The 23,367-nt window shown below is 48.8% G+C and overlaps 1 protein-coding gene across 1 annotated transcript in view; it reads left to right on the top strand.

Annotated features, from left to right (window-relative positions):
• LOXHD1 (lipoxygenase homology PLAT domains 1) overlaps positions 1-22,750 on the top strand; it is a 93,071-nt gene extending 70,321 nt beyond the window's left edge. The window contains exons 32-41 of the mRNA XM_036418682.2: positions 1,372-1,580; positions 2,444-2,629; positions 5,177-5,304; positions 6,593-6,710; positions 7,671-7,845; positions 9,399-9,584; positions 13,189-13,359; positions 14,337-14,469; positions 16,271-16,429; positions 21,734-22,750. Coding sequence (XP_036274575.1) covers positions 1,372-1,580; positions 2,444-2,629; positions 5,177-5,304; positions 6,593-6,710; positions 7,671-7,845; positions 9,399-9,584; positions 13,189-13,359; positions 14,337-14,469; positions 16,271-16,429; positions 21,734-22,214 — 1,946 coding nt within the window. The 3' untranslated portion in view covers positions 22,215-22,750. The remainder of the gene's footprint in view (positions 1-1,371; positions 1,581-2,443; positions 2,630-5,176; positions 5,305-6,592; positions 6,711-7,670; positions 7,846-9,398; positions 9,585-13,188; positions 13,360-14,336; positions 14,470-16,270; positions 16,430-21,733) is intronic.
• The last annotated feature ends 617 nt before the right edge of the window (positions 22,751-23,367 follow it).

The following is a 23,367-nucleotide window of genomic DNA, read 5'->3' as shown; positions in this document are numbered from 1 at the left end:
TGGAGTTGGGCAGAGAGTATTGATCATTTTATATTCTACCTTCTCACTGTGTGACTAAATGACAGGAACCACGAGAAAGTGCCTCTCCTTGATTAAGCCATTGTGATCAACCATGGAAAGGCCAACAGGGCTCTTTTTATAAAGATGAAACAAGGTCATGGGCAGGTACAGAAAACAATGCAGGTAACTGCAGTCAGGAAGGTCTAGCTTGGAAACTTTTCAAAGAGATATGGACTGCATAAGCTATAACCCACTACACCAGGGCAGTGTCTCCCAAGCTAGTGAGGAAGATGAGCCAGGAGAAGGGTTTTCAACTTGTATCAATAGAAACTGCCAGTGACTTAAACAATGGAGGGATTTTTCTTTTCTCTCACATAGAAGTTCAAGGGTAGACAGTTGGTACTGAGATAGCAGCTCCAGGGAAGGCAGGGAGTTAGGCTCTTTCAACTGAATCACTCTGGCAACCTCCCAAGTGGCTTACATCCTAAAGGTTGCCCATGGTTCCACTGTTGGAGCTTCAGCCTTCACATCCACACCCCAAGCAGAATAAATGGAAGGGGAAGGGGCAAAAAGGTGCTCCTCCCTGTTGAGTCAGACCCTTTAAAATAAATTTCCCTGCCAGGCTTGTGTGGCTCAGTGGTTGAGTGTGTTGACCTATGAACCAAGAGGTCACAGTTTGATTCCTGGTTGGGCCACATGCCCGAGTTGTGGGCTGTATCCTCAGTAGGGGGCGTGCATGAGGCAGCAGAGCAATGATTCTCTCTCCTCCCTTCTCTTTTTCTCTCCCTTCCTCTCTCTAAAATCAATAAAAACCTATTTAAAAAATAAAATAAAAATTTCCAATATCTGCTTACATATCACGACTGCCCCTAGCTGCAAACAGAACAAATACTTAGTGGGTAACTAGAACTCTCTGTCACATGACCTGAGCAAGTTTTTATGCTGTTCCATCTGGTTTAGTGGATGGAAATGGATACTTACTAGAATTTTCATTTACCAATACTCTTTTATTCTTCTTCTCTACATTCTTACTATCTGCGAGACCTTGGTTTTGCCGACCTCATTTTTGCTGATATAGGAAGCTTCTCTGGCAGCCCCTGTACTTGGGGAAAGGTGGTGGTTCTTACTCCACCTGGGAGTGCTAGGGTCAACTAAGTTTTCATGTGGCAAGGACGCTCTCTTTGATCTTCACTTAGAAGTCAACAGCTCCCTCATTCCTTGAAGGGTAGACACTCACCAGTCTGGAAAGCTCCCTTGCACTTTGTCTCGGAGGCCAGGAGGCAAAGTCTCCAAGTCCCATTTCCAAGTTCACATTGAGCCTGCCCAGGTCTACCTGGCTTGTCATGAGTTGGGGCCCCTGATCTTTTGCAGTCATTCCCTACTATGTGTCAGTCACCACTGCAAAGCACGTGGAGGCAGCCACGGACAGCCGGGCCTTCATCATCCTCTTCGGAGAGGACGATGAGGTCAGTAACCGCATCTGGCTGGACTATCCCCGAGGGAAGAAGGGCTTCAGCTGCGGCTCCGTGGAGGAGTTCTACGTTGGAGGCTTGGATGTCGGCGAAATCAAGAAAATAGAGGTGCTGGCCCCTGGGGCCTGGGGATAGTGACCACCCCCAGGAAGGAAGGTGCTGACCTGTACATGAGTGGGAGGGGCATGGAGGGCAGGCAGAGGAACTGACCTGAGCCCCAGCTCAGAGCAGGTAGCAGGGGAAGATTCCCTGGCCTCTGCCCTCACCTTGGGTGAGTTGCCCACCCCTCCAGGTCCCAGTTTTCCACCCAATGGGAATGCCTTGTGTATTTGCTTTCTATTGCTGTGTAACCCATGGTCATAAACTTAGTAACTTAAGGGCACACAAATGTATCATCTCACATTTTCCTGGGTCAGGATTCTACTAGTGGAGGTGAGTTAGCTGGTTCTCTTCCCAATATGCCACTGCACTGAAATCAAATTGTTGCTGGGGCTGTGGTCTCAGCTGATGCTTGGGATCCTGTTCTGAGCTCACTGGTTATCGGCAAAATCTATTTCCTTGTGGTTGTAGGACTGAGGCTTCCAACCCAAAGGCCTCCTGCATTCCCCACCATGGGACCCCTTCCAAAATATGGCAGATCATTTCTTCAAGGCCAATAGAAAATGTCTTCTGCTTCATATCTCTCTGACTTCTTCCATCTCTGATGTTTAGACCCTCTTTTAAAAGGGCTCACCTGATTAAGCCAGGCCCACCCAGAATAATCTTTTTATTAACTCAAAGTCATCTGATTAGAGACCTTAATTGTATCTGCAAAATCTTTTCCCCTCCAAGGAGGGACTTGGGTCAGTGAATCCAGAGCACATTGGAAGGAAGCACTGAGGGAGGAGGCTGAAGGGGATGATGAGCAGGGCAGGGAGGGCTTCCTTCCCAGTGGTCCCCAGATCCTCAAAGCCCCTTGTGTCCCCACATAGCTGGGCCATGATGGGGCCGCCCCCGAGAGTTGCTGGCTGGTGGAGGAGCTGAGTTTGGCTGTGCCCACCCTGGGCACCAAGTACACATTGCGCTGCAATTGCTGGCTTGCCAAGGACCGAGGAGATGGTGTCACTTCCCGAGTCTTTGACCTCCTGGATGCCACGGTGGTGAACATTGGGGTGAAGGTATAGATGGGCCCTGAGTGTGTGCATTTCACAGCAAGGGCAATTCAAGGTAGTGTGGGGAAGGGGTAGGGGGATGGATGTGAGGGAAGCAGGAAACTCTTCACTGGGGTGTTGGCCAAAGCTGCATCCTGGTCTACCAGCCAGATGCGCTTTGCCCAGAGCCAGGAGACTCAGGTCTCTTTTGGTCTGCTGCTGTGTGACCTTGGGTAAGTCAGTTAGCCTCTCTGGGCCTTGGTCTTCTCCTTATAGCACTCAGAAATCATGCTTGCCATTCTGTTTCATGTTAAGATCTTAACTAATGTAATCATGATGAGCCTTGAAAAGTAGCAGCTCTACATAGATGCTCAGAGTCAGTATTCTCCAAGTCTGCTCCATCAGCCCCTCTAGGACATGATGGGGACAGGTGGCACTGGGGTTCTGTGAGCCTCTGGGTCTCAGTGAGAGCTGTCTACATAAGACCCTTTGACCACCTGCCCTGGCTCCATCTCTAACTGACCAAATGACCTGGGATGAGTTAATATAAACTCACAGGTCAGTGCTGGGCAGCAGGCAGGATGGCTGGGGGCTAATGTCCAGGGAACATGGCTGGTTGGCAGCCCAGAGGCCTCTAGCTCACGTGATCCCACAGGCTTCTCTTTCTCTTGGGAAAGCCGTGGGTGAGGTCAACAGAAGGCTTTAGCCCTCATCTCGGTTTCTGAGTCCAAACCAATGGGAGACTAGATTTAAGTCAGAAGCTGTCCCACAAAGGTCAGAAGAAACCACCCTGGCCTGAGCGTGCGCTGCCGTGTTGTCTATGGAAACAGAAGGAAGGGCTGAGTCACGGACTGTAAAAACCTGACAGGCAGGAGGGTGGATGTCTGCCCCTCCCCTGCATGAAGACAGAGGACAGAACTTTCTACAACATAGACAGCCCCTCCTCCCTTCCCCAGACGACTCCATCTGTGGCCAGACGGTCTGTGTGGGTGAGCACACAATTTCTCCCGGGACCTCTGTCCTGACCCAGTTCCCCGCGTGCAGGTGGGTGGGTGTGCCTGTACTAGTATGTGCACCAGCCCCCCAGCACATGTACAGCCCACGGCGCGGCTGCATCTCCTTCTGAGCTCTTCAGTCCATGGAAATCCGGACCCACATCCCTGTTATCTATGTGACAAAAGAACACAGGTTTGTCGCTTTACAAAGAGCTACAGGATTCTTTGGGCTGGCTGTCTCCCCAGGACACCTGATATCAGACTGGAATTACAAAAGCCCCGTTTTGGTGTTTCTTTCTGGAAACACAACTGTGATATAAAAAGAGACATATAAGCCGAAACCAGTTTGGCTCAGTGGTAGGGCGTTGGTCTGCGGACTGAAGGGCCCAGGGTTCGATTCCGGTAAAGGGCATGTACATTGGTTGCAGGCACATCCCCGGTGGGGGGTGTGCAAGAGGCGACGTTTCTAGCTCCCTATCTTTCTCCCTTCCTCCTCTCTGTAAAATATCAATAAAATATATTTAAGAGAGAGAGAGAGAGAGAGAGAGAGAGAGAGAGAGAGAGAGAGAGAGAGAGAGAAGAGGAAAGAGCTATGGACACAGAGAACACAGGAGTCTGGAGGGAGCCAGTCTCCTTAAGACCACGAGGTGCCCATTTTGACCCTTTATGTTCCATGTCTTTCTGGATAAGAGCAAAAAGGCATCAGGCTCCTGCTTTTATTCTCACTAGCTTTGTGCCCATCAGATGCCCTTGTTAGTTGGTCTACTTGGAGTTTCCTGGTAAAGCAAGAGGGTCTTCAATTACTCCCTCAACAAACCTATGGCCTGGGCCAGGCCTGAAAACACTCCTTCTGATCTTGGTATCTATGGCAAAGATCCTAGCCACCGCTTGACAAGCACATAGCATCCAGCAGGTCCAGCAGTGGTGGCGTGATCATTGTGATGGATAACGTGGGTTCTGAGTTCTAAAGCTTCTGGTGTGTGGGTACCAAGCACCTGCACAGGTGAGAATACCTATCATGTGGCAGCCGCAGGGGAAGGAAGAGGCCAGGTGTGTGCAAAGGAGATGGCAACCCGAACTGGTGCCACTTCTTGAGGCCAAACCACATGGCAGGCCTGGTGTCTGGAGCTCTCACAACTCTGCCAAGTATTTGTCCCCATTTCACGAGGACAAAGAAGAGGCTGGCAAGGGGGGGCATCTGCCCACTTTCAACAGCTTGCAGGTGGGGGGTCTGGGACTCCAGTGGAACTCTGGAGGCTCCCAAAGCCACTGTCCTGCCACCACGTGCTGCGTGAACTTAGGCTGGGATTCGATTCACTGAGGAATCGGTCAACGCTGGGATTCAGTCATGTATCTGCTGCACACACATTCTCTATGTGAAATGGAATTCTCTCTAGTACTAACCTGGGCACAGTGGGGGACATAGAGTAAAAGGTCTGACTCTTGCTCTCCAGTCTTTCATAGTTAGTGGGGGTGAGGGACCTCTCTTCAGAGCCACAGAGCTTAGGTGAGAATGAGGCAAGTCAGTGGGGTTGGTGGGTGAGGCCAAAGCTCAGGACCTGCCTCCCTCTCATGGCAGGAGCTGTATGAGATGACTGTGTGGACGGGCGATTATGTTGGCGGTGGCACGGACTCCAACATCTTTATGACCCTCTATGGCATCAACGGTAGCACAGAGGAAATGAAGCTGGACAAAAAGAAGGCCAGGTATCCAGGGGCCACCTCTGCCCCATGCCCCTCACACATCTAGTTCTCCACTTTCTAGCCCGACCGACCCTGCCTTCAGCCAGGTTGCTTCCCTCACACTCCCTCATACCTTGGGGCCTTCCAGCCTCCACACCTTTGTCCCTATGATTCTCCCCTCCTGGAGTGCTCTTCACCCACTCTTTTGTATTTCAAGATCTTTCTCTTTCAAGGTCAAGCTCAAATCTACCTCTTTCAGGAAAGCCTTCCTTGATTACCTCATTCCATAACCCACCTGTTCTTCCTTAATTTTCTTTCTTTCCCTCCCTCCCTCCCTCCCTCCCTCTCTTTCTCTCTCCCTTCTTCACTCTTTCCCTTCCTCCCTCCCTCCTTCTCTCCTTCCTTCTCTCCCTTCCTCCCTCTCTCCCTCCCCATCTCTCTCCCTCCTTTCTCCTCTCCCTCCTTCTCTCCCTTTCCTTCTCTCCCTTCCTTCCTCCCTCCTTCTCTCCCCCTTTCCTTCTCTCCCTCCCTCCTTTTTTTCCACCTGTCACTAGGAAATGTTTACTGTAAGGTCTGTAGACTAGTTGAGAGTATTGTGTTAGTGTGAATTTCCTGGGCCTCAGGCTCAGGACAGGCTGCTGAAGTGATCCCGGGTTTGCCCTGTGTATCTCAGAGAAGCCTCTCTACTTGGCAGCTGAAGAGGTGACAACTGGGGAGCATGGCCACTGGCTGCCCTTTATTCCCTTTCTATGCCAGTTTTTTCCTGGCTCCCACCCCTGCTAAAGGCTATCCTGGGGAAAGTACCCACCACCCACTCACACGTTAGTATCTGTGCCTGGGAACAGCCTGAGGCTGACCAGGCCAAAGTCTTAGACTGGGAGGGCAACTATTTCACAGAATGGCTTAGGCCTTGGGAGACATGGGTCAAAGGCTGACCATTTCTCCAAGGCAACCCCTCAGTATGGGAGCCCTGCTGAGATTGCAGGGCTCACATCATTCCCCCCAGACCACAGATGGGGAATCCAGATCCCCGAGGGAAGCTGGGTGACTTAGGTGGCTAGCAGAATGAGATTAAGACCCAGAACTGATAGGTCTTGATTCAGGACCATTTCTACCAGGCAAACTCACTTAACCCAGTATTTCGGAAACACATCTGGGGTGTAAGAGACAGGCTGTTGGGGAATCAGTGGGAGGTGAGAGGGAGGCTGAGTAAAAGTCTGTTCTCTCCTTACCCTGAACTGGTCTGTGGCACAACCTGGGCTTCACACCACAGCCAGCTTCCCTTTTTCATGCCCCTGCTCTGCACCCCCAGATTTGAGCGGGAGCAGAATGACACTTTCCTCATGGAGATCCTGGACATCGCTCCATTCACCAAGATGCGGATCCGAATTGATGGCCTGGGCAGCCGGCCCGAGTGGTTCCTAGAGAGGGTAAAGTGACTGTACTCTCGCTCTCCCTTCCACCATGGCCCACACCATCTTCCTGCTCTTTTGGGTTGTCAGTGACTTAATAAAGTGCAAATGTCACCTGAGAGGGTTATTACACAAACCAGTATATAATCCTATAGACCCCCTTTGACATGAATTAATCAAAGAACACAGCTTTATTTATTTATGCTCAGTCAAAATTGAATCAGCTGCCAGAGAACATAGTGTGCACTGCAGCAAGCAGAGGCTTAGTGTGGGCTTCCTGAGAAAGTGAGCTGGGAGGAGTGAGGGGAGCAGCAGAGGCTGGGACAGCAAGAGACTGTGGTGGGAACTTGAAGCAGCCCAGCAAAGATGCTATTGGTGTCCCGGTAATCACTCAGTTAGTGGTATCTCTTTTTCTGTCTTGGACCTCTATTCCCCCTGAATAAGTCTCTCCTTCACCTCAACCAAAGGCCCTCTATCCCAAATCCCTCAGGCTCCTACACCTTCTTATCCATTAGCAGATTTTTTTTTTTTTTGAGCCAACAATATGGTGCCCATACCAAGGGCAATCTGGCCAACTTCAGTAAATGACAGTGAGGTTCTTTCAGCAGACGTGTTAGGGGACCCAGAGGTAAGAACCTTACCTATTAGATAGTTGGATGACAATGGTTGGTCCACTTTCCATCTTTCACTCAGCAAATGTTTCTTGTGCCTAACCTTGGAAACATGTTTGGACAAAGGGCCCATTTCCAAATCCCTAGACTAGAGTCGTCATGGTGGGGATTTCAGAACCCGTGCAAGGCACACGGGGCAGGGTCTTCATCTCAGGGAGGACCTTTTCCACTCGTTTTGAGTCCAAGTCAGAAGAACTTGTCTCAAGATGGGGGTTCTGGGTCCTTGGGGTTCAGCCAAAGGGGCTGCATTAGCAGGTGGGGGCCAGTGGGTGGGAAGAGCGTTCCCATGCCGGGTCTTCTCACCCAGATCCTCCTGAAGAACATGAACTCTGGAGACCTGACCATGTTCTACTATGGAGACTGGCTGTCCCTGCGGAAGGGCAAGAAGACCCTGGTGTGTGAAATGTGTGCTGTCATTAATGGGGAGGAGATGATGGAGTACACTTCCTACTTGGTCTCGGTTAAGACAAGTGACATCCTGGGTGAGTCAGGGGTCCCCCCATCTCCTACTCCCACCTCCCACTTCCTACTACTCTTGCCCCTCTTCAAGTTCTGGCTCAGGTCCTGGACTCTTCAAGGACATTTTTTTTAGATGGCCTTCCAAAACTAGGTCAACTTAAGTCCTTTCCTCAGAGTGTTACTTTCTGTCTGGACAGAAGGACTGGACCTCCTCCCAGGGACTGAATTGGCTCTGTTCCTCCTCCCTCAGAGAAGTGGATGGAGAACATTATTGAACAGTATGGTTAGCACCTCTGTATTCCTGCTTCTTCCTAATGCCCCTCTCCCAGGTGCCATGCACACCTGACACCCATTGGTTACTTCCCACATCCCTGCGCTTTGCAACCATCATCTGTGTGCCGGCTTTGGCCTAGGGTCTTAGGATGGAGATATGTCCCTGAGCCTTTGGGGGCTTAATATTATCATAGAGCAATGCCAGTGAGGTTCTGTCAGCACACGTGCTGGGAAACACAGAGGAAGGCACTTTACCTAGATGGGGACCAAAGACAAGGGTCATGGAGGGCTTCCCAGAGGTGGTGCTAAAGTCTAGTCCAGAAAGTCAAACAGAAGCCACTGAGGCAGAGGGGAGACCAAACAAAGCACTAGTGTGTGCAAAGGCCTGGAGCTGAGAGGGAACACTCTTCTTAGGAGGCGGTGCTTCCTACCTACCTCACTCCCCATATCAATCCTGTTCTCCAGGGGCTGTGGCAAGGAACCTGGAAAACTCATTTACACTGATTAAAAATGGCTACTTTAGGATTAGCTTGTTGGCCCTGGTAGTTTACATTTTCAAGAGAGAAACATTTAGCCAAAGAAAAGCACTCATGGCAAAATCTCAGGCACAACTGATAGGCCAGTATAATTGGTAAAGTTTGTTTTAGGCTCCTCCTTTCTTCCTTTTGTCCTCACAGTAGAGCTTTCATTCTTTTTGTTTAAAGTTCCACATATTTTCAAGCCCCATCATCCCCTCATGTTGCATCCTCAGAAAATAATTGGTAAATTTATTGATGACCCCAAGGTCTGTATCAAAAAAGCTTTACAGGATCACCTCTTCCAGAAGCATTTTCTTTTTAATTGGGGTCAATATCTCTATTTGGCCTAAGCAAACAATATGAACTCTGGTGTAGTATGACAACCAGAGGCAGATCTGGGAAACAAGAGATTTTCCTATTTCCTCTGAACCTACAGTGTGTAGGATGGAACCTGTATTTCTAAACTATAAAGCCAGTCTAATGGCATTTCATGTAAGTGTGGGCGTATTCCCCAGAACCAGGTGAGTTCTTGTACTAAACCATTCATACATGCTAAACAGGACCCCAGTGAGCCCACCACCATGTACAAAGCACAGAGATAAATGAAGGATAGAGTAGGAGACACAAGAGTTGCAGGACAGTAACCAGCCCATTACAACATTACCCTGGCCTAACTGACTCTGAACTCGCCCATCTGCATGCCTGGCTCCTTCAAGGAGGGCAGAGCAAGAGAGGTGTGTGTCAGAAAGACCAGCACCCAGAGCCCTTGTCTTGTATCTTCCCAGGTGCTGGCACTGATGCCAACGTGTTCATCACCATCTTTGGAGAGAATGGGGACAGTGGGACCCTTGCCCTGAAGCAGTCGGCCAACTGGAACAAGTTTGAACGGAACAACACAGACACGTTCAACTTCCCTGACATGCTGAGCCTGGGCCACCTCTGCAAGCTGAGGGTCTGGCATGACAGCAAAGGTACCTTCCACTCAAAGTCAGGGTGGTTGGTGAAGGTAGGCTTCAGCACTCCACCGGAGCCCCTCCCCGGGGTGGCAGACAACTAAGAAAGGCTGGTGGCCACCGTGTAAATGCATCCATTGGTTAAAAGAGCCAGTGTTTCTGGACAAATTTTAGAGGAGAGGCTTAGTCCCTCCTACTCTCTTCCAGAAGGATGAATGGTTATCAATTTTCTGTGACATTGGAGCACTGCCTTCCTAGTTCAGACATAAAAATTAAGAAAAAGGCTATGTTACTAGATTCACTTCCTGTGGATTTCCTATAAAGGATTATACTGGCCATGAACTTCAGGGTCCTGATGAAGCCCTCTAATACTGGCTTCCAGTCAGGGACATTGATTGTGTGCATATTAGACTTTCTCAGTTTTCTTGATTTTTTTTCTTCTTCTGTGCAAAAATCCGGACTGTCAATTCTTCTATCTCATCACTGACTGTCAAAATCCTGAACGGAAAGAGGTCGTTCAGCACCATGGACAGCTATAAACAGTGTTTTTAGGTGCCAGGCTTTTCAAAGACCTTGATTCCTCCTTTGAATAACCCAAGACTTTGGGATTGCCTTGGCCTCATCATGGCTCTTTGACGTTAAAAAAAAAAAATCCTGAGTCATTGATATTATCTTCTTCCTTTTGTAGGCAGAGAAAGGGGCCTTCTCCCCTTTACCCAGACTCTGGATCTGAAAGCTGGACCATGTCACTGGCAGGGAAAAGAATATTTCTGTATCCTTATTAAACCCAGGTGGTTGTGTTATTAGAGTCAGGAGGTCCAAGTTCTGTGCCTAACTTTCTCTTTATAGTAACTTTCTCCTCCAGGAATGGAAGTTTAAATGTTAAATATAAGCTAAGGCAGCTAAACATGTCCTTAAGTGCTCTCCATGTCGCATTTTTTTTCATATATCGTTTAAAAATACTCAAGCTACATTATGCTTCCCTTGCACAGAAATTTATGAGGACAAATATATTTTGTTTGAGAGTTTTCCACACACACAAAAAGATGAGGATACTGAAAAATTACTGTGCAAGTCAGGTTACAAATATTTAGTTAACAATATCATATCAATCTTCTTTCCCTGAATCTACCTTTCTATCTTTTTTGTTTATTTAATTGTTCTTTTTTAATGAAAATTTTTAAATGTGTACAAAAGTGAAGGAAATATATTAATGAACTTCCACATACCCATCACATAGATTCAACAATTATAATTTGTCATGCATGTTTTACCCTTTTTATTTTTTTCTTTGTTTCTTTTTGGTTGCTGAAAGATCTTTACTAATAAAAGGGTAACATGCTAATTAGACCAGACATCCTTCTGGACAAAGCCATAGTGTCAGGGCCAAGGCAGAGGCTGTTAGGCTGGCAGGGAAGAGCAGTTAGGGGGGATCAGGCAGTTAGGCAGAGTGGTTAGGGGTGGTCAGGCAGGCAGGCAGGTGAGTGGTTAGGAGCCAGTAGTACCAGATTTCAAGAGAGATCCCAGATTGAAGGCAGTACAGGCTAAGTTGAGGGACAACCTTCCCTCCATGCCCAAATTTCATGCACCAGGCCTCTAATATAAAATAAAATTCAAAACCTGTCATTTCATCCCAAACATATTTAATATGTCTCTCTTTTTAGTATGTTTCATATTTTCTTATGAAATCACCATGCTGTTATTACACTTAACAATGATTTTTGTGATATCCAATTTTCATTCCATATGCAAATTTTCTTAATAACATAAAAATGTATCTGCAGTTTTAATTTTATTTGAATCTTTATGCAAACAAGGTCTACACACTACCGTTAGTTGTTATCTCCTTAATCTCTTTTACTGTAGAGCAGCATCTACTCCCTTTATTTTTCTATACCATTAACTTGTTGAAGGAATGGGGTCCAATGAGCTATAGAATTTCCACATCCTGGACCCTATCTGTTTGCTTCTTGGAGGTGTTGCTGCCTCTTTATTCCCCATATTTCCTAAAACCTGGAAGCCAGCTCTCGAGTCTTGATTAGATTCAGATTCAACTTTCTTTGGCAAGAATACTTTATAGGTAATATCAGAATGACTTTAAAATAGGACCTGTGTACTTTATGTTACATCACAGCAGTCCCACTCTTATTGACACCCACATGCAATAGGACCCAGAGACTGTCAGCCTGATTACTCCATTGTAAATTTCCCCCATAAGTTTTCATCTCATGGCTTCATCCAGTGATGATCTATTAGGGTTATAAATGATGATTTTCTAATTGTCACTTCTTATCCACTTATCAGCTAGAATTCTGTTAATAAAAATTGTCTCTCAGGCTATTTGGTTACTATGAAATATAGTTTATAGAGGGAAATCAAGATAAACGATGACTTCTCCTTAATTCCAGTTACCAGATAGCTCTTATAATACAGAACAAATTACAACACAAGAGTGTTGGTTTTATAATTCATCTTGCTCTGTATTGCTTCCTCTGAAATGAAAACTCTCCTGAAAGGAGGAATTTTTTAACCACAAAATGACTTTAGATGTTTTCTTTTGAATAATATGAATTCATAGACATATAAAGGACCTCAGAAATCATTATCATCATAACCTGTTACACCACTGGAATTTCTCCCCACATGTGGTCCTTCAGCTTTTGAGTTCTCAAGGACACTGAAGGGTTGAGAGTAACTGAACCAATGCACAGTGTGGATAGCATGCAGCTCACAGAGCAAATACACATAGATTAATACGTGATGGCTATAATTTGAGGAACACTTCTAAAGGAATGCCTGCCAATTACAACAGAAACAGCTGATTGTTTAATATTAGGGAAAGATGTATCAGATTTAGCAATGTACCCTACAGAAATACCTGTTTATGACCCCCCCCCCCCCCTGATTGTCAAACAGTGAATGTTCTCAAAATCACAAAATATTCATTTGCCATTAATTAAGCAACTACTACATGCCATTTTCTATGCTGGCATTGGAGAAACAACAACAAATAAACCTGGTCCCTGTCCTCAAAAGCTCATGATCTGTGGGAAGAGACACATGTAAACAGGGTGATCAGGGCTTGTTTTCAGGGTGCTAGGGGCACAAGGAGGACATCTGATACAGGCTGAGTAGGCAATGGGGAAAAAGTAGGGAAGATTTGCTGGAGGAGATGTTGTCTGAATGGACTCTATAAGGATAATGGGTGTGAGTGAGGTGAACACTGGTGTCCAGAAGTCATAGGATTCATCCTTCAGCTTTATGAACTCCAAGAGGTCTAGTTCTTGGGTCAGAGACCTCATTGTGAATCTGACAAAACAATGAGCCTATCCCTGGCAAAAAGTTTCTGTATAATTATAGCACATTTTTTTCTGAGCCCATAGACTGCTTCAGTCCCCTACACAAATCCTCTCAGTGTTCATGAACCCCAAGTTAAGGATTCTTTTAAGAGAATTATACTCTTTGGGCCACAGAAGCCTTCAGAGATCATCTAACCCAACCCCTCATTTCATCAACAAGGAGACCAAGGCCCAGAGAAGATAAGAGAAATTGTCTAGGACCACACAGTCAGAGGAGAGGGAAAGCACATTCACCTCCCATCCCCATGATCTCTTTCCCTCAGGGATATTTCCAGGCTGGCACCTCAGCTACGTGGATGTGAAGGACATGGCCCGCGATGAGGTCTTCCGCTTCCAATGTGACTCGTGGCTCTCCAAGACTGAGGGGGATGGACAGACAGTTCGCGACTTGGCCTGTGCCAACAATGAGATCCACGATGAGCTGGAAGAGACCAGTACGTGGGGTTACCAGTGGGCTCAGCCTGGCTGTGATGCTTGGGCCGAATCTTCAGCTAAATGAGAATAAGCTTAGGAGGGAGGTGGGAAATGGTGTTGACAAATCTAAAGAAGAGACTCTTACAGCTGGAGGGGAATCAGCTGCCCAGTGGGAAATACTGTTGGGGAGGTATTGTTTGGTGAATGTTGTTTGGTGGACCCGAAGCAGCCAAGATACTGGTACCAGATCATGGCTCTGAATCTCAGGGACTAATTAGGTAGAGGAAAAACCCACTGGGGACAGCTCAGAGGGAGGCAAAGTGGTTGGAGTGAGCAAGGGAGAAAGTTTAACTAACAGGGAGCCAGGTTTTTCCTCTTGCCTCATGGTACTTGGGCCCTTTGTCACAGGGTTCCCATGTTCTATCCTATGGTATAATCTGTGTGTGTGTGTGTGTGTGTGTCTGGGGCTAGAGATCGAGTTCCAGTGTCACTCAGAGTCCAGCCCAGCACTGACAAATGGCATGAATCCAGATGAGCTTGAGGGAAGTGAGTGGGAGGTTGTGACTGACACTGAGCCGAAACCAGCGTGAAAACTGAGACAAGATGGGAGTGGGACTGCTTGCTGCAGAATTGAGGCTATTCTAGAGTCTTGCCTGCCTGGGGCTTTCCAGACCCTTCCAGTAGTGGGGTCCCACTACTCCCCCCTATTATTTGCCTATGATCTCGCTTTGTGTGTCAGAGAGCCAAGCCCAGCAGCTACCATGTTCCCCATGCAAAGAGGCTGCTACTATAAATAAAATGGGAGCACCATTCTAGCCCCCCAAATCAGAGCAGGTTCTATTTTTAGTGCCTCAATTGTGGCCATTTTAACTCCCCCCCTCCCACCGCAGACTTGGTCTAAGATCAAATGTAGGACCTGGAGGGAGCAGCCATCAAATTCCTGCCCTGATGGTGGGCGCTGTTTCCCCTCCACTGACCTCTCCCTCCTTTGCTGCAGCCTACGAGATCGTCATAGAAACGGGCGATGGAGGCGAAACCAGGGAGAACGTCTGGCTCATCCTGGAGGGCAGGAAGAACAGATCCAAAGAGTTTCTCGTGGAAAATTCTTCTAGACAGCGGGCCTTTAGGAAGTAAGAAAAGGGGTGCCCACAGGGGTTTGGGGGTGGAGTGGGTAAGAGAGGAACCCCAAGGATGAAGCCCCTTGGGGGGGGGGGGGTCATAAACATATTAATGGGTTTAAACTGCAAGTGCTTATTGAGTACCTACTGTGTGATGATTCTATGGGATCTCCTGGGGATGAACAGGAAGTTTATAAAGGAAAAGCTAAAAGGGGACTGCCATTTAAGAAGAGTCCACCAGCCTGGCTGGTGTTGCTCAGTGGTTGAACATCAGCCTCTGAACCAGGAGGTCTCAGTTCAGTTCCAGATTAGGGCATATGCCGAGTTGCAAGCTCGATCCCCATAGTGGGCCTTGCAGAGGCAGCCTATCAATGATTCCCTCTCATCATTGATGTTTCTATATCTCTCTCCCTCTCTGAAATCAATAAAAAAAATTATTTAAAAAATAGAGTCCACCATAAGAGACTAGAACTTAATTATTCCAGCCACTACAAAGAAAGGATGATTACATAATGCGAGTGAGATGCTAATTATCACTGTATTGGCAATCATAGTACAATATATGTTATCAAATTAATGTGTTGCACAATGTTATATATCAAAGACATGCCTTTTTTTTTTAAGTTAACAGCTACAGCAACAGCTCGTTAATTAATTAAAGAGCCCCACTGTGCAACAAGACCTTTCATCACTGCAGACTTTTTCATCCCCTGTCCACACAGACAGGGAACTCATGGTTTAGTTGAAAAGGAGGACTTCTGCCCGTACAATCGCAGAAGCATGGAAGACAGCATCGAGTCATTAAGTTCTGGTTAGAAGGAGGAAGGGAAGAGACAGCCTCTAAGGTTCTTTATAGGAAAGCCAAAATTGGGTCTCCTATAAAGGGGCCTCCACTCACAGCTCCCTGTTGGCAGACACATCCTGGAGAATCTCACCTCCGCCCCCATTCAGAGTCGCCTCTGAGCTGCTCATATGCCCACTTCATCTCCCCACTCTCTTCAAAATTACTTCAATAAAATCTCTCCCTCCCATAACTCACCTGCCTTTTATTTAAACTCTCTCTACGTCAGGACAAAGTTTGAACTCTGATTGGCAATTACATACCACAGACTATTGCATTTCACCTTCTTTCTTTCTTTCTTTCTTTCTTTCTTTCTTTCTTTCTTTCTTTCTTTCTTTTGTGTATTTTTTATTGATTTCAGAGAAGGAGAGAGAGAAAAAAACATCAATGATGAGAGAGAATCATTGATCAGCTGCCTCCTGTACACCCAACAATGGGGATTGATCCCGAAACCTGGGCATGTGCCCTGACCGGGAATTGAACCACTCTCAATCACTGAGCCATGCTGGCTAGGTGTCTCTCACCTCCTTTCTATTGCATTTCCCCACTGGATCCAGCCTGCAGCCAAGCTAGCACTACCCCCAGAAATGTCTGCACCTCCTCACCCGACTCTTTCTATCTCATGGCTTTGCCAATTTGGGTCCACATTAGAGAACTCTTCCCTACCACTCTCACTCCATCACATTCTCTGGCCAACACCCAGGGCCTAGGGCCTCACCTGCTCTCAACCCCATGCGTTGTTGCCATCCATTGGTGCGGGGGCCAGGCAGCAGGCAGTACTTTTTAATGGTGGTGATTATCTTCTTCCAAACGTAGTCTGAACCCCTCAAGGAATGGAGACCTTACATCAGCTCTTGCCATTCTGTTCCTGTTCCTCAGACCAGAGCCTAGAATACAGTAGGTACTCAATAAATGCTTCCTCTGTCAGTGGGCACGGGTAGCTCTCATTGGCCACACCTTTATGTCCTGCAGGGGGACCACAGACACATTTGAGTTTGACAGCGTCTACCTGGGGGACCTTGCTGCCATCTGCGTGGGCCACCTTGCCAGGGAGGAGCGGTTCATCCCCAAGAGAGAGCTGCTCTGGCACGTCAAGACCATCACCATCACTGAGATGGAGTACGGCAATGTGTAAGTGTGTTCTGCCCACCCCGCCCCCTAGCCAGAGCCTGAGGCTGGGCTATGGGTAAGACAGCACAGTCCAGGAAGGAGTCATCTCAGTCAGGAGGCAGGAAGGGGAGAGGCAGGTGTACTGAACTGGAGCTATCTGAACCATAGGCGTACCCTAGGGACTGGGGACAAGGCCAGACTCCCTTAGATGCTCAGCCTTTTATGCCATTGGTGCTTTGGAAGAAGTAACACTGAGCAAGCCAGACAGTGCCAGACAGCAGAGACATTCCTTCCCCTCCCTCCTGTCACTGTATAATGACAAAGAAATACAGCTTTGAAGCCTGCTCCTTCCCCGGTCATAGTGAAAGGCCGCCATCCATGTGGGCAGGGCCGGGGCCAGAGACAGCTGGGGTAACACCACGCCCACCTTCAATAAAGAGCTTTGCCTTCCCCCCACCAGGGCCTTCCTGGGGACTCAGGCATTTTTGGAGGATTAAGAGTCTTAGTTTCCTGGGTAACCGTCCACAGTTATCAGATTGTCTAATTAAAACCACTTGGGAACCACGCTGGAAGCCAGAAAAGAGCCTGAGGTTCTGGAAGGCAGGAAAGACACTGCCAAGGATCCAGGGGAGGTGGGAGAAGAAGCTAAGAGCCATGCTTGCCTTAGGGAGGGTGGGCCTGAGGAGTGAGTGAGAGCTGAGGTCACGGCTCGGGCTGGGGCATTCCCACAAAACTGCTGCTGGCCCCTCAGGACTTTGTGCAGGTTTTGGGGGCTGGCCCTGCCCAGGCCACACCATTCACGGTAAGCACACCAGACAGAAGCAGCTAGGTGCAGGCCTGCGGGACCGAGGCAGGCCCCTCAACTACAGGATCCAGCCTTCAGGAGCCCAAGCTCCTCAAATAATGTCTGTCCATGCTCAACCTGCAGCCTGCAGGCCCCCAGGCATCAGCCCCCTCTGACAAGCCCCCCTTTGGGAACTGGCAGGGAGGGGTCTGACCATTGGGCTTCTGTCTTACCCAGCTCAGGCTGCCTTACCCATGTACTTAGGACTGGGCGGCTGTTCCCCGTCTGGAGGCCGGAAGTAAGAGGCCAGGGTGCCAGCGTGGGTTGTGTTCTGATGAGGCCTTTCCTCCTGGCTTGCTGTGTCCTCACTTGGCAGAGAAAGAGAGTGAGCCCTGGTGTCTCTTTCTCTTCTTTTAAGGGTGCTAATTCCATCCAGGGTCCCCCACCCTCATGAACTTATCTAAGCCTAATTATCTCCTGAAGGCCCTGTCTTCAAACACCACCACACTGGGGATTCAGGCTTCAGCATGCGAGTTTGAGGGGACACAGTTCAGGCCATCGCAGCTCCGCTTGGGGCTACCATGCTCTTGTTGCTCTAGAGAAGGACAGCTGGGGAGTAGTAGGTCCTGGAGGAGAAGTGGGGCATGGCTGCTGGGAGCAGCACAGGAAGGACTTGGAGGTGGGGCAGAGTTCTCCGAAGGAACCCTGACTCACCAACAAGCCAGGGTCAGCTCAGAGCTCCTCCTGCAGCCAGTGTCTGCCTCCCCCACCTCCCCTCTCACCCGCCACAGGGAACACAGCTGCTGCTCTGCTCCTCCGCAAACCCCCAACATAAACAACACAAAATGCTGCTTCTCGATACAATAATGAAATAAAACAGTCATCACTTGAGTTTGCTCTAATTGGATACTGTGAACGAGAGACAGCCAGAGACCTCAGCACCACCCACACCTTCCGGTCTTGGGAGGAGAGGAAGGGAAGGCCCAGCCCGGGAACTTCCAGTCCCACTGTCCTGGGGCCAAGCTGTGGGATTTCTTTGCCTCCACTCCCAGGGAAGCCTCTTTTCCTTCACCCTAAGGAGGTTGGCCTTTTGTCCGTTGGTCCTCAGGTTGGATGAGGAGGAAGGTAGGTCCTCAGGGCAGGGCTCTTCCCCAAGGGAAGAGGGAGCAGAGTGTCTAGACCCCCAGATGTCAGAGCTACCGTGGGTCAGCTGTGTGGCCTTGGGCAATAAGTCATCAGCTCTCTGTGCCTCAGCCTCTTCTGGAGGCAGGGAGGATGCAGGCGAGCTGATGCTCTCTAGAGCCAGGGTGCGGCCTGGGGCTCTCAGAAGTCTGGCTCCAGCCCAGGGCCTGTGCAGGTCTCAGGCCTGTGGTTGCTGCTGGAAGACAAATGTCTCCCCATTCAGAAGGGGGACTGTGCAGGCATGTTTAGTCATTGTGACGATTGGCATGCCACTGGTCTAGCATGTGCTGGCATGCTGCCATTATAAAAGCCACTACCTAGCCCCAATGTGCTTCCACGTACCTCCCCAACCACCACCATCACAGGAATATTTGGTTTCCCATGAATTGCATGTGAATTTAATCTCAAGCTCTTTTGAACGTGATAATGTCAAATTTCCATCTCCCAACCTTTCCCAATTCTGGCTCCTCTGCGGCAACACGTGTTCCTTTGAGACCAGCTTTTCTTTGTCACTAACGTCCTCAGGATTCCGGAGGAAGGACACACAGAGAGGCTTGTGTTACTTTTTTCTTTCCTTTTATTTTTAAGACCAGAAATAGCCTCATTCTTCTATCCCAATATCATATGTGATACATAATCATTGTAAAAATCCAAATAATACAAAGAAAGTGTATAAAAGAAAGCAAAGGTTCCCTAGAGCCTTACCTATCTGAGGAGGCCATCATGAGCCTTTGGTGGCTGGTTCTCTCTGGCATTTTTCTAACAACTCACAGACACACTGTTCCCAGAAGTGTGATCCTATTCCACGTATTTTTTCGTGTATTCAGTTACATTTGTGTTTGTTATTCTCTGCTTTAGCCTTGACTCTTATTGATGACCTCCCCCCGCCCCACCTACTTCCAGGGGGAACAACCTGGCTCGTGTCCTTCTCCAGCTAGTCTTAATCCCACGAAGCCCTGAGGTCCTGCAGCTTGGTGATCTTACAATTATGTCTATTAGAAAACATCTCCTTATAGCTACACCAGGGAAGAGTTTTCAGCCATTAAAAACTATGAATTAAATATGTACCAGATGACTTGGAGCAAGTCCCAGGAAGGACTGTTGAGTGAAGAAAGCAAGATATGGAAAAACATGTATTGACTGATGCCATTTTATACATGGAACACTGATGTTATGCGCGTGTGTGTGTGTGTGTGTGTGTGTGTGTGTGTGTCTGGGCAGGGTTGGTGAAATGGAAGGGAATTGGGTAAGATCCACTTGTCATTGTGATGGGTTATCTGAGGCAACCGTGGGATGCTGACATGGAAATGAGGGAGAAAAAAGGAGCTAACACCAAGCAAAAAGGAAAAGAAAAGGAGTGAATTTAGAAAAACATGCATATGATCACACGATCTGTGCGTTTATGTAGAATTATGTATATTAGTGAGCATATGCATAAAGAAATACATTTTAAAGAAATTTTCAAACAAAGAATGCAAATGTCTCCCCCACTAAGAAAGTGCGCTTTATAACAATCCAGATTTATCAAGACAAATTGGGGGAGGACAGGACTCCAAGCAGAATAAGGATGTCCTTCGAAGTATCTTTAAATAGTGGGCCCTTCATCAGCCAGGCAGGCTGGCTCTGGGCCCCGGTTATGGGTCACCCTTGAGCAGTGACTTCTCTTCCTAAAGCCTTAGTTTCCCCTTCTGTGAAATGAGGGGATGATGCCTACAACTCAGGGCTGTTATGGGAGTTAATGAGATGCAAGAATGCAAAACCCTGGCATTTAGTAAGTTTGCAGAAAACCAAGCCTTTTTGCTGTTCTGGATTTTCATCTAAAATGGGTTTGATTTTTGCCCTACCCGAGTGGCTCAGTTGGCTGCAGCATCGTCCCTGACACCAAAAGGTTGCAAGTTTGATTCCCATTATGAACACAATACCTTGGTTGTAAGTTCAATCCCAGCTTGGGGCGTGTATGGGTGGGAAGCAAGTGATCTCTCTCTCTCTCTCTCTCTCTCTCTCTCTTTCTCTCTCTCTCTCTTTCTTTCTCTCTCTCTTTCTCCCTCTCTCTCCAGTAAAAATATTTTTTTAAGTAAAAATGAATAAAAAAAATAAGAGTTAACCTAAAATAATAATAATAATTTAAAAAGTAGTTTGGAGTGGGAAGAATACATAGCAGTTCAATCAAAGCCTCTAGCATTGCCAATGGGAAAATCAAAGTCTGGCTGGGTAGGGGGTCTGACTTGCCCAAGGTCACGCAGGTGGCAGACTCTAGCCTCGTTACGCCTATGCACTGTTTTTCTGCTGTGCTCTCTGACTTCTTTTTTGGTAATTATTGGAGTCATTGCCAAAACTGGGGAGATGTGGGGTAGGAATGGCATTAGGGAAGGGACTTTTTGGTGCTCTTGGCCCTGATCTTGCTTCTAAGTATGGTGGTTTCTTCAGTGAGGGACTTTCTCTTAACCCATAAACCCTGCAGCCAAGAGCATGTACACACACACACACACACACACACACACACATTTCAAGTCAGCCAACTTGAGCACATTCTATAGCCATGATTCCATTTGGCTTTGGCTTTGGCTGGGATTGTCACTTCGAACCCTGCAACTGCCTCTGACAAGAACGTCGGGTGAAATATTCATCCCCTTTGAGGGAGTGAGGGGATCAGCGTGGCTGGCATAGAGTGATTTTAGAAGAGAAGAGCAGGTGATGGGTTGGGAAGGTCAACAGTGGGAGGAGGGTCAGATCAAGAGGGTCCTGCAGGCCTTTGAAAGGTGGTGATTTTTGCAAAACTATGGAAAGCACTGGGGTCTTCTGAGCAGGGGAATGGCATTCTTGGGATTATATCTCCACGGGATCACCAGGCTGCTGCGTAGAGAACTGACCGTGGGGAATGAGAAGCAGGGAGATGGGCTGGAGGCTGATGTGTCCAGGTGGCAGGCAGTGGTGACTTGCACCAATGGGCAGCAGGGCAGAGAGTGAACCCTGCCTATTTTTCCGGGGGGGGGGGGGGGGGGCTGGTTCCGGTTCTGTTACAGAGCAGCTCATTGGAACTAGCTGGTGGATCAGATAGGGAGTGTAAGGATTTCCGCCCTACTCAGTTGGCTGCAGCATTTTCACCAAACCCATTTTAGATGAAAATTCAGAACAGCAAAAGGAGAACGTAAAAGGAGAATAAAAATGCAAAAAAGGCAGCTGGATGGGTGGAGAGCACTCTGGATGTTAGGGTAAGCAAGACGTAATCCTCATGCTTTAATGCAGACATTTCTGGCTCTGTATCCTGTCCCTTGGGAAGGAGGGTCTATGGAGGAACAGGGGTCCTGGGAGGGTGTGGGCCCGGCTGGTGTTCACTGAGCTTCCCCTCCCGCCCCCAGGTACTTCTTTAACTGTGACACCCTCATCCCCCTCAAGAGGAAGAGGAAGTACTTCAAAGTATTCGAAGTCACCAAGACGACCGAGAGCTTTGCCAGCAAGGTCCAGAGCCTGGTGCCGGTCAAGTACGAGGTCATCGTGACGACGGGCTACGAGCCCGGGGCCGGCACGGACGCCAACGTCTTCGTGACCGTCTTCGGGTCGAACGGGGACACGGGCAAGCGGGAGCTGAAGCAGAAGATGCGCAACCTCTTCGAGCGCGGCAGCACCGACCACTTCTTCCTGGAGACGCTGGACCTGGGCGAGCTGCGCAAGGTGCGCGTGGAGCACGACAGCAGCGGCTACAGCTCGGGCTGGCTGCTGGACAAGGTGGAGGTCACCAACACCAGCTCGGGCGTGGCCACCATCTTCGGCTGCGGCCGGTGGCTGGACAAGAAGCGAGGAGACGGACTCACCTGGCGAGACCTCTTCCCTTCTGTCTGAGGGGCCGGAGGCCCTTCCTCCCAGCTTCTCCCCCAGCTGCTCCCCACCACACCGTCACACCCCTCCGCTTGGCTTCCGGCAGACTTTCCCCGAAGCCTCCTGGAGCTGGGACTGGGGCCCAGAAGGTGATTTGTGCCTCTGTGGGCCAGAACATCGTGGTCCTTCGGGGGACACGCTGGGTGAGTTCTTGGGGAGGCCTGCCCCTCCCCAGGCTCTGGGGCCTACAGGAACCATCAACATGTGTCCCAAGCCACGGCTGCTTGAAATAACTCTGCATCTTCTTTTCCAATAATAGCGCCAAGGCTGCTGGGGTGCAGATGGGAAACTGGGCTTCACCCAGGGGACAGACATGGGGAAGGAGATGGTGTATTTTAATAAAAAAAAACTAATTAACACCACCACCACCCCCCTCCCGCCGCCAAAGCTGGGCTAATGAAATTATTACCAACCACACCCCACAAAGAATGCATCTTGACATCTGCTCTCTAAAAATGGACCCTTTTCCCAGGTTCAATAAACCCCGTACAAATGGAGAACACCGTCAGGAGGAAGTATTTTTACCGGCGGGCCAGGGGTGGGGGCGACTTATGGGCCTGTGAAAGGTATGTGATTCTTTCCATCACTTCCCAGAGAACCATTGCCGAGCGCCCGCTGGCTGCCCCGGCTGTGGTGACACAGCTGAGGCCTAAGGGGTCGGAGCCTGGGACAGCCTGTGGCTGCTGCATTCCACTGGGAGGGGTGTGGGAGGGGCCTCGGGTTATTTAGCGCCTACTGCCTGGGGCTCTGTGTGCGCAATCTGAACTGAGAGCTGCCCTCCAGGGGGTCCTGACCTTGAAGAGGCAGCAGGAGAACTGCACACTCAAGTACATGTGCACCCTCCCCACTCCACACACACACACACTCCCTGACTGATAGCCACAAAGGGGCTGGACATCACACAGCAGGAGTGCACCAGAACTGAGAGCCCCACTTCTGATTTTCCTGCAGTCCGGGGCCTGAGCCGAAGCCTTTGGCTAGGAGGGCACCCAGTAAGGGTTTCTGCTGCCCTGCTGCGTCCCCTGTGCCCTCCCCCATGCAGGTATAAATTCTTAGCAAGGCTAACTGGCTCCAGGCAGGTTCCGGGAAGGCTAGGGGCTCTGGAGAGCAGCCAGGG

This window comes from Pipistrellus kuhlii, unplaced genomic scaffold, assembly GCF_014108245.1.
Source record: "Pipistrellus kuhlii isolate mPipKuh1 unplaced genomic scaffold, mPipKuh1.p scaffold_m20_p_6, whole genome shotgun sequence".
NCBI classification, from domain to species: domain Eukaryota; kingdom Metazoa; phylum Chordata; class Mammalia; order Chiroptera; family Vespertilionidae; genus Pipistrellus; species Pipistrellus kuhlii.
The sequence above is the reverse complement of the archived record's forward strand: the minus strand, read 5'-3'. Positions and strand labels throughout refer to the sequence as shown.